The 11,237-nt window shown below is 59.7% G+C and overlaps 1 protein-coding gene across 3 annotated transcripts in view; it reads right to left on the bottom strand.

Moving 5' to 3' along the window:
- Positions 1 to 520: 520 nt before the first annotated feature.
- The window catches only part of FBXL18 (F-box and leucine rich repeat protein 18), a 50,944-nt gene continuing 40,227 nt past the window's right edge, over positions 521 to 11,237 (bottom strand). For 2 of the 3 annotated variants that reach the window (XM_082431577.1, XM_082431581.1), the window contains exon 5: positions 521 to 9,582. In XM_082431577.1, the coding sequence (XP_082287703.1) occupies positions 9,426 to 9,582 (157 nt within the window). In that variant the 3' untranslated portion in view covers positions 521 to 9,425. The remainder of the gene's footprint in view (positions 9,583 to 11,237) is intronic. The other variant, XM_082431580.1, reaches the window with a different exon arrangement.

Raw genomic sequence — 11,237 nt, 5'->3', positions numbered from 1 at the left:
GCTGTCTGTTTTCTCTGATTTTCTGTACTTTTTTTTTTTTTTTTTTTTAAGAAAATGTTAAAAGAAACGCAGGCCTTCCACGCCCTCCCCGCCGAGCAGGGGAGCACTGCTTTGTGGCTGGAAAAGGAGTGTCCTCTGGCGTGGGGCCTGGAGCAGGCGGCTGGCGGGGAGGCCACGGCTGGCGGGGAGGGAGCTGAGCCTCCCTGGTTAGTTCTGGAGAGCAAGGTAACCGTGCACAAAGCTTAGGGCTCCTCTGCTGAAAACCAGGCTGTGTCTTTGAAGAATTCCCTCAGACCGCCCGAGGCTTTGCGAAACGCTCTCGCCCCTAGACCTAGGCAGGAGCACCTGGACCCCCCTCCCCAGGGCTGGCTCTGGGTTCTCCTCATCCCACCTTGACTTAAGGAGGGCCCCTCTCCACCCCCAGCGATGGTCTGAACTGCCCAAACTTTCCTTCTCACGGGACCCAGACTCTCTTTTTTTTTTTTAAAGAAATATATGTGTTTTTTGGGTTTGTTTTTGGTTTGTTTTTGTTTTTTTGGCCATGCCACGCAGCATGCAGGATCTTAGTTCCCCGACCAGGGATCAAACCCATGCCTCCAGCAGTGGAAGCGCGGAGCCCTAACCACTGGACTGCCAGGGAATCCCCCAGACTCATTTTGGGGAGCCCACTCCCCCAAAAACCCCTCCACTAATGGCTGGTGTATACTTGTGCTGGTCCACATTTTGCTCTGCACAGATATATCCTGGAAAGGACTTTTTTTCTAACCAAAATAGATATATACATATATACAAGATCTCGCAACTTGCCTTTGGGATTAATATACCGTGAACATTTTTTGTTTTAATAGATCCGGAGACGATCTGTTCTTGTTGAGAGCTTCATCCTAGAATATGTTTTTTAATGAAATTATGTTTTTTATGTGTGTGTTTTTCTGTTTACATCTCAGAATTAATTTCATCTGCGCCCACTGTAGAAAATCTGGAAAAAGAAGAGAATTAATAACACACACAAGGAGAAACCCTCCCACCCACAGGAAACGTGCCTGCATTTCCTTCCACTCATTCTTTCAGTCACCTGTTTTCCTCCCGCATTTGCTGGTGGGCTCTCAGTGCAGGATGGATGGGAGAGGGAGCGGGGAAGGGCCCCGATGGTGTATTCCTTTCCAATTGCTGATATTGTGTCAATTACCACAGCTCTGGAAGTCAGGAGTCTGACACAGGTCTCACTGGGCTAAAATCAAGGTGTCACCAGGGCCGTGTTCCCTCTGGCGGCTCCACGGGAGAATGAATCCACGTCCTGGCTTTTTCCAGCTTCTCAAGGCCACCTGCATTCCTTGGCTGGTGTTCCTCCAGCAGTGTAGGGCTGAATCCTTCTTAAGCCTCCCTCCTGGACTTCCAAGGACCCCTGTGATCCCATTGGGCCCATCAGGATAACCTCCCCATCTCAAAGCTTGCCGTTTGCTGACTAGCAAACGGACTTCCACTTTGCCAGTAACTAGCATAGTCACAGGATCTGGGGATTAGGGTGTGGACGTCTTTGGGGACCAGATTCTACCTCTGCAGACGGCCGGGCCTGATGCTGCCAGGACCCAGGCCCAAGGCCCATGTACGAGGTGAGTGGGAGGGAGGAGCCAGGGCTCTGAGACCACATTCCTCAATCCTGGAATACCCGGCTGGAGGTCACTGCCCTCCCTGGACACAAATGCAAATGGTGGGGAATCACCGTTTGGTAGGATTTACGTCATCTTAAATGTATTAATTTTAGTTTATCTGCATTGCTCATTTGTATGCCTTAGCAGTCATTTATGTCCTGGGGGATTACTACATTCGAAATCAGGGAACGTAGCAAATAAAAATACCTGTGTTGGGAGGTGACCTCCACGTTCTGAAGCCAGGGACTGAGATGGGGGCTGTCACCCTGTGCAAAGATGCTAAATCCACTCCCTAAATACAACTCTAAGCTCCTCCCAGCCTTAAAAAATTCCCACTTAGACCCAGAAATTTCACTAACAGAGTCTCTCCTAAGGAAATAATTCTAAATATAGAAAAACGCTCCAGCACAAGGCTGTCCAGGGCCGCTTTCCTTGGAAGACTGACTAATTAGAAACAACCTAATTGTCCGACAGCGGGGGACCAGCAGGCCTGTGACAGCAAAGCCTCATCATTAAAAGGATGAGTCCGGGAGAACACAGGCAAGATGCTTTCATCGTGGTGAGCGTAACGCAGCACCCGGAATCGGATGATCACAGCTACAGATGGTTTTTAAAAGCAGGGAACAAAGGCTTGAAGGACATTAACAAAAACATCAGCAGACGTTCTCTCTGGCTGGGGAGGACGGGGGCGATTTCTCTTCCCCTTTGTTCTACCTCTCGGAATTTTTCAAGTTCCCTGGATGAACATAACAGAAAAGTCTACCTTTAAGTGAATTGGTTGTGTTAACTGACTGGTATGTAAAATTAATCCAGTCCCTTTGCGTGGGTGTGTGAACGTGTGCGTGTTACACATGAGTGTGAGTGTGTGTTACACATGAGTGTGAGTGCATGTGTGAGAGTGCAAGCGACGGGGAACTGGAGTGCGTGTCTGAACGTTGAGCGTGACTGGGTGTGAACGTGAATGCGTGGGTGGGTGTGAGGACAAATGCTACAGGTATCAACATGTGTGTGCAAATGTATGTATGTGAGTGGATGCATGTGTACACATGGGTGTGAATGTGGAGGGGGCATCAGTGTGGGTGTGTGACCGAGTATGTGATTACATGACAGTGTGAATCATGCAAGTGCTCGTGTGAATGTGTGAGATGGGTGGGGTTTAAGTGTGTGACACGAATACGAATATGGGGCTGTTTGTGGACCTGCGAGAGTGGGTGTGACTGTAAGCGTGAGTGTGTGAACGTCATGTGTGTGCAGGAGGGTACGGCCGTGAGCGTGTGTGTTGGAGCGTGTCTGTGAATCTGTGTGCAGTTGTGAATGGATGTGAGAGTAGTCATGAGTGTGTGTGAACGCTGGGTGTGTGCACACACGTGAAGGCCCATGACTGATGGCGCGTCTCTGGAGGGCAGGCCCCCTGCCCTCCCTGCGGTGGGGAGAGGACGCCCCGCAAAACTGCCCGCCCGGGGGGGGCCCCTCCAGCCCTGGAAGCGGGCGCCCCGCACCCCCCAGCACCTGCCCGGCTCTGCACACGCTGCACAGGGGCTGCAGGAGCCCCCAACACCCTGGGCCTCGCCAGCCGCCGGTGGACAGCCCAGCCCCGGCGGCCCATCTGCACGGGCTGTGCCCCTCGCATCTGTCCACCATCCTGCCCCCAGCAGGGAGGAGCGCCCGGCGAGGGCCCAGGGTGGCCGTCCTGCTACTAGACCTTCCCCATCGACTCCCCCAGGCCGGGAGCCGGGGCTTCAGCTCAACATAAGAGCCAGCGGCCGCGCGACAACCGTGATGCGGACCTCGCAGAGGAGACCCCAGGGCGGGGCCCAGCCAGGCATCGCCTCGGCGTCTCGGGCTTGAAACCCAGAGGGTGCCCATCGCACGGGGAGGACAAAGGAGAGACGCCAAACAAGGGACATCGGGTCATCGCTGAGAGGCCTGGTCTGAGAACACGGAAGAGCCCACCCTTCCGCAGAGGCCTCCCTGACCCCCAACCCAGACTGCGGCCCCTTCCCCGCCGTCCCCTCTTGGGTGGCACTTACCACGGCCGGGAACGCAGCTCAGGTGGGCATCCTGGTCAACAGCCAGCACCAACCGCCCAACGTATGAGTGAAGGTGCTTCCAGAAGATCCCAGCCCCCGCAAGAGGCTCTGGACGTGGTGGAACAGAGGCGAACCACCTCGCCGTGACCTGTCCCTGCCCCACGGAAGCCGCGAGCATCTCCAAAAGGCCCCTTACAGCCTGAAGTTGGGGCGGTTTGTCGTGCGGTTTCCTCGGCCTTGCTCCTCCCCCCCCACCACTTACCCGTCACCCTAATGATCGCGTCTCACGCGTGTGTGAAGCGGAGCCCCCGGCATTTCTCGGACCCGCACGCCCATCTGATCTCCCCCTGCTGCTGCCTTTGGACACAGCAGGGCAGAGGGTCGGTCCTGCCCCTCATGGGAAGGTCACTGCTGACCTCTTGAAGGACCGTCCCCTCAGTTTTCTCGCCGGCTCCCGGGCGGAAGTGAACCATGGTGGCGAGTCCCGTGGGTGTGCACCAGGCTTGGGGGACCCGCTCAGGGCTCAGGCAGGATCGGGAGGGACGGAGGCTCCCGTCTCCACGCTGCTGCTGCAGCTCAGGCGACTCTGGCCTCGAGGACCACCCGGGGGCTCAGGAGGCATCAGCGAGCCCTCCTCGGCCCACCTGACGGTCCCTGCCCTTGTCACTCTGTCCTGCAGCATCCCTGGGGCCCACCTCTGTCCACGGCGCCTCCCAAGTCCAGGTCCCGACTCCTCCCCAGACGCCTGCCCTGGGCATCCCCGCCTCAACTGCCACCTTCCATCCCCCTCTGGCTGCGGGCAGAGCCCCTTCCTAGAACCCAGGTCTGGTGGAGGAAGTATCCGCCTAAAACGGACGTTGCAAACCAGCCAGTCACAACAGGACAAATGCTGTTATGGTTCCACGTATATGAGGTCCCCAGGAGAGTCAGGTTCACAGAGACGGAAAGCAGAAGCGTGGGTGCCAGGGGCTGGGGGAGGGGGAGGGGAGTGGTTAGTGGGGCAGAGTTTCAGTTTGGGAAAATGAAAACGTTCTGGAGATGACGGTGGTGAAGGCTACATGACGACGAGAATCTATTTAATGCCACTGAACTGTACACATAAAAACGGTTAAGACGGTACATTTTATGTTACGTACTTTTTACCACAAGTGAAAACTACAAATATGTGTATTAAATAAAAATGAAACTGACTCAGTCCCCACAGGCCCCAGACAACGGCTGTGCTGACTCTGTCTCCGCCAGCCTCACGGAGGCCTCGTGCAGGGAGCAGCTTCGGGCCACACCAGTGTCCCTGCACCCCTGTCCGCCAGCCCCATCCTGGCCTCGCCCCTCCTCACGGCCTCTGCAAAGGCCAACTCAGCGGTCGCCCCCTGATGGCCCCTGGCAGCGCCTGGTGCCCCGCGTTGGGTCTCACGTCCCCATCCAGGGACTCCCAAGCGGCCAAGCACAGACTCCGTCCTCAACACCTGAACAGCAGCGGGTGACCGGAGCGCCACCGCCTAAGCTCGCCCTCCGAGGCTGCAGAGGGGGTCGCAGAGGAAAGGTCAGGGGGCGCCCCTGCTGGAAGGACCACACAGGTTTTCTAAATCAAGTTCACTTTATTTGAAACTTTTCACATGCCACAAATTTACATGAAAATACCCATTCAAAATGTAGCTGGAACGCGAAATTCAGGAGTGGCCTCACCAGAGGACAGGAGGTCTGTCATCAAAAGGCAGGTGACATGTATTCGGTCGTTTAGCACCTGGTCACGCACGTGCCGTGAGAAACCCTGGCAACTCACCTCACCCTTCTTACCACTGGTAACGTGCTGAGCGAGACTGTCCGGTCAGAGGGGCAGGCAGATGGGCGATGGTCAGAGGGCAGCAGTCCCGGGGCTGAGCGCCGCCAGTGGCTGCGGGGTGCCATGTGCCCACGGCCACACGTGCGAAAGCACCCTCACCTCTCGTACCCCCGCCAGCGCAGTGGGCACAGCGGGGAGGCCTCGGGGCCGGCTGGCTTGGAGTCTGGCACAGTGGGTGCCCTGACCCTGTGACATCAATGCAAAACCTCACACTTCACTGGCTTTTGAAAGAGCTTTAGAAAGTAATTTAGACGATGTGGGTTGGCCTGTGTAGGACCAAAGTTTGTTTGAATTCCTGTGGGTATTTGCTCATCCCGCCCAGTGGAATCCTGTGCCGTAGATGCAGACAAGACCGGCGACCATCCCCCCGAGCCCCTCGGCACAACCCCGCCCCTATCCTGTCAGAGGGGGAGGGGGACTGGGGCTGAGGCCACAAGGACCACAGGGGTCAGCGCCCATGTCCCCCTCACCTCGGGTTTGCGGCTGAAGCCGTGGCGGGGGGGGGCCTGCTGCCCCGGCCGCGCTGCACCATCCTCACCCATGAACTTCTCTTACTGCTTCTCACAAGGTCTCAGCAATTCGCAAATCCTAAAGGAACAAACAGTGAGAACAAGAGGAAGCAGGAGGTGGCCGGCTGCCCCGGTGCCACTCGGAGGAGGACGTGAGGGTGGGCCCATCAGGGCAGGTCCCCTTCCTGCCAGGCGGGGCCGGGTGGGGGAGGGGGGCCTGAGACCTGCCGCCTTCCTGGCCGTGCACCCAGGGAGGCCACTGACACAGTAAGGCTGCGACTGCTGGCTTCAGATCCCCCGGCCAACGGGGACCCGGGTGCCCCGGTTACCCCCGCCCAACTTTCCCAGCCCTGGCCCCTGGCAAGCTTCTGCCCCCTGGGCTGGGCGGCCTGCAGCTCTGGACCCTGGCGCAGGGGGGTTAAGGGAGTGTCACCCTCAGCACCCAGCCCTGCAGACCTGCCCAAGGAGGGGCGTCGTCCCAGGCCTGAGTGGAGAGGCCCTCGGAGGCCTTGCGGAGGAGGGACCCTCAGACCTGTCTCCTTGGGTCCTCGGAAGGACAGCTGACAGGTGGGGATAAAATCTGTCCCCTTGTATGAGAGTGAAGTGCCCTTAATCCAGCCTCCTCAGCTCAGAAATAAAAACACTCGCACGTGACAAAGAGAAAAGCCACCGACAGCAGGGAAGGGGGCCTGCGGGTCTCTACTCTCCTCAGGCTCAAGAAGCCTCCCTGGGGGAGCACCTGCAGGCCCGGCCAGCTAGGCTGCCTGATGCTGCGGTGGCAAAGCCACAGCCCTGGGAGCAGGCAGGGCCGAGGGGTCTAGGGGCGAGGAGGGGGCACAGGCAGAGGGGCGGCCTCAGGAGGCCGGGGGTTTCTCTTTTTAACAGAGAGATCTCCCTGATCCCCTCCTCCCTAATTCCCACCTCCCCCAGTGTCTGCCTCATGCACACAGCGTGCACACACAGCGTGCACACACACACGTGCACACCAGGAACAAGAGCCCGTCCACAGCAGACTACACTCACACATATAGGCGCACAGACGTCCATGCATGCACCATGCACACGCACACACGCATACACACGCACACACGCATACACACACACACACGCAGGCGCCAGTGCTGACCAGGCCTCTCTCAGCAGGCAGCATATGGTCCGTCGCTTAACAGCCCAGTTCTGCCAATTGGGGACCATTAGGGTGGGTTCTTTTCCCAGCATAAAATGCTGCAGAATATAAATTGCAATTAACACCGGTGCCAAAATAGCACTTAGCGAGAATAAGCACATTATTAACATCTGGTGAATCCTGACTTGGGTGGAGAAGCAGCGGAAATTCTTGCTCTAAGTAAAGGATGGTTGAGGGGGACACTAAAAATACAAGGCCTCTTGTTTGGGGGCTGCTTTCCAAGGCAGCTCGTGCCCCAGCCTTTCGTGAACGGCCCCTCCCAGCCCTGTTTGCTGGCATAAATGACACTGCTGGTTAAAACTGCTTGCTCATGAGAACAGGCCATCCAGGCCAGAGCACGAAAAACATGCCCAGAAATGGGGTGGGGGACTCCCACCACCTCTCAGACCCTCATCTACAGTGTGCGGCCCTAATGAGGGCCTTGGCCCTGTCTCTCCAGGGCCCAGGGCAGCCTGGCCTGCGGCCTGCACGGCCAGAGGAACAGGACCGGTTGTGACTCTCAGGCCAGGTCAGGACTGCGGAGGCGAGAGCTGCAGGTCTGGTGGGGGTCCCAGCTGGGGGCAGCCGGCAGACTGGTCCCTCTGGGCAGGAGGCGAAGAGCCGCCAGCGGCAGCTGGGGAGGGAGGAGGGCACCCCACGCTCCAGAGAGGAGACAACTGCACCTTCGGCAAGAAAACCACAGCGCAGGGGGAGGAGCCCCAGCTCCACCCGGTGCCGTGGGGAGGTGAGAGCAGGGCCAGGGCCGCGGGGACGGGTGGAGGCCGCCAGACAGACTGCGCTTAGGAAGAATCGACCGGAGCACTCGGGGGCCTGTGTGCGTCCCGAGACCCTGGCCCTATGAGCACTTCCACCATCGGAAGGCCTCCTGGACCCCCTCGGCCTGGCAGGGTGGGGGCTGCTGAACTGTCTGCCCCTTGAGAACCCAGGGAAGGGCAGGCGAACGCAGGCCCAGGGTCCAGGTACCGGGCCCTGCAACAGGCAAACTATAGGACACGCTACACGACACGGGGGCGATCATCACACGGAACAGAGTGGGAAGCGGGCTGGGCTGAGGGCCACTGAGCGGATGGCAGCCGAGACGGGCCGCAGCGGTGAGGAGGGCCTGGGGAACCTGCACCCCCAGCCCAGAGGGAGAGGGAGGCCGGGGCGAGATGGGCCCAGCCCTGGCGCCCTGGGGAGGCAGCCTCTGCGGAGACCCAGGTGCCCCCGGCTGGAAGCTGCCCCGACGCCGCCCAGCCTTCCCTGGAAGTCTCCAGGAGTGTCACCGGGAGCGTTGGGGCAAGACGCTGGGTGGAGGGAACCCAACCGGGGCCCCTCAGAAGCCCACCAGCCGCAGGGATGACAGCTCTGGGGGGAGTCTCGCGGCTGACAAGGCAGAAGCACCGGGCGGCACGTGGCGGGAGGCCCAGGACACTGGGAGGACATCCCTCGTTTTGGGAATAGCTGCGTTGCATTTTTTTAAAGTGCTAAATAAAGCTATCTGAAACGGGGTAATGTGATCACTCCTCCAGCCCCATGCATCCCTTCTGGGTTTTAATATTTCAAGGTTTTCTAATGAAGCAGGTCTATCCGTGTTTCCCCAGAAACACAGACCTTCACAGGGACCTGCAGCTTCCCTGCCCAGCAACCCGCTGCCGGCCCGAACCTGTCTGATGTCACCTGGCTGGACGCATACCAGAGGCGTAACTGGGTTAAATGGAAGGAGGGGAGAGCCCCAAATCTGCCACAGCACCTGCAAGCTCCTCCCCGCCTCGGGCTCACAGCCGCCCCCCCACAGAGCCCGGGGCAGGTGACCAGGAGCACAGGAGTGAAGGGCCACCCCTGGGGGCCAGGGGGCAGCCGTGGGGTCACGTGGCGCTCTGGGGACCAGGCCCCCAAGGAGTCAGCGCCCCGGCGATGCGTGTCGCAGCCCCGGAGCACGCCGGCCAGGCCCGCAGGTCGCCCTCCCGCCGGCCCTCCCGCCGGCCCTCCTCACGCATCTCAGCCAGAGCGTCACTGAGCACAGGCTCTCCACCAGAGGAAGCCCCTAAGGGCTGGGGAGGGGGCGGTGGCCCACCGGGGGTCCGGGGTCCTCGGGCAGGGGAGCAGCCGCGGCGGCCGTGGCACAGGCCGGAAGCCACACACCTGTCCGGGGCAGTCCTGCCTCCTCGGCCGCGGAGGCGCAGCGGCCACAGGCGGCGACGGGCAGGTGGGGGCCCGCTCCGGTCACCACCACAGATTTGGCGGCTCCTCGGCCACTCTGCTTTTAAATAAGGTGACCTCGTCCAGGTGCACCATGGGAACGTCTCGGATGACATCGGTCAGGCCCTCGTGGAGCAGAGGGAAGATGACGACGTTCAGCGCGGGCCGCTCGGCCTGGAAACTGAACCAGAGGCAGGCTGTTAGCAGGACCACGGGGTGGGGGGGGCCGGGCTAGGGGCGTGCAGGCGGCCAGGGCCAGGCTGCGTCCCGGAGCACCGGCCGACGCAGGAACGTACCTCCGGGGCCCCTCACGCTGAGGCCCCAGGGAGCGGGCAGGAGGGCAGCCTGTCGGGGCGGGTCCCTGCCTTCCCGGGCAGCGGGGGTCCCTGAAGGTAACACCCAGCGGGCTGCAGAAGCAGCGTCTGTGGTCACTGGAGGCCGCACAGCCAGGACACCCGCAGGGGAGTGGAGAGAGGGGACAGGCGGCCAAACCCGCATGCCCACAGGCCACCCTCGAGTGACATGAACGCCCAAGTCAGGTAAGGCAGCCACTCTGCCAGGAGACCAAAGCAAGGCGGCCGCCGGCAGCCACGAGCCTTTGTCTGAACACGTGACAAGGAACTGTCACACGACCCTCCCACCTTCCGCACCCGTGGGTGACAGGCTCCACCCCGTGGGGTGCGTGACAATATCCACAGAGCATCTGCCAGGCCAGGCACCACACTGGAGCTGGCCCCAGTGGCCGGCCAGTGAGGTGACCATCTCTCTTTCCACCTGGAACCCAAGGTGACTCTGGTCATGGGAGAACTTCCATCCCATGGGGCTCGAAGGGCGAGAGGCAGGAAGGTACCCACACAATTTGCCAAAACTAAAACCAGGTCCCAAGTCCCGCGCCTGCTTCAAGGAACAAGGAAACTGCAGTCCCAGCCTCCCCCTGCCCCTGGCCCCCCGGCAACACTGAGCTGGATTTGCTGGATTTACGACATATGTAAAATGAACGCCAGAAAGGCACTCATAAAACTTCATGTTTTGGCAATAAAAATGCCGAGGAAACACCTCCCGGTTCTGTGCGCTGCGTTCTGCTGCCGGCAGCGGCGTCTGTGACCGTGAACCGGCAAGCCCTCACCTGCAAACCCGCTGTGCGACCTACTCTACTTGAAACAAAATATTCTCAGGTGTGGGATGTGCGTGCAAGGCTCCTGCCTGCCTGCCATCCTGAGGCTCTTAACGAGCTGCTGTCAAGATGCTGAAGGGGGATTAATTTCTCACCAAAAGCCAGGAATGCGGCGGCGTGCTGTCCCTTCCCCGCCGCCCTGACCGCCGACGCGCACGCAGGGTGGAGGGGCCGCCCCAGAATCAAACCGACTTCCTTCTCAAGGCTTTCTCCACGGTCGGTCGGCACCCGGGTCAGCTCGGAGCTGGGCAGGGCTGGGGGGCCTCGCCCGCACCCGCCTCTCTGTAAAGCCCTCCCCGGCCCGAGGAGCCGGCGCGCTCCCCCAGCTGCAGCCTCTCTGTCCCCACCCAGAGTGAAGCCTGGAGTCGGTGACGAGACAGAGGACAAGGGGCAAAGGCAGAGAGCGCGATCACTCCCTTCCGAGTGCAGGGCTGGGGCTCCCCCGGGCGGAAGGAGGCAAGTTCTCGGCTGGGGCTCGTGTGCGGGCCGAGCGCTCCGCGGGTTCTGCTGGGTCACCTGCACACGTGTTCTAATGTTCATTTGTGCGATTCAAATACAGTTTGAGATTTAGGTAAACAGACGCAATGAAATAAAATAAAACTCCTTCCAGCTACCCATGTTCAGAACTAGCCTGATGACCAACAGCAGGACAGGTCACCTCT

Source organism: Balaenoptera physalus (genome assembly GCF_965194825.1).
Source record: "Balaenoptera physalus genome assembly, chromosome: 16".
In the NCBI taxonomy this organism is placed as follows: domain Eukaryota; kingdom Metazoa; phylum Chordata; class Mammalia; order Artiodactyla; family Balaenopteridae; genus Balaenoptera; species Balaenoptera physalus.
This window is presented reverse-complemented; position numbering and strand designations above follow the sequence as displayed.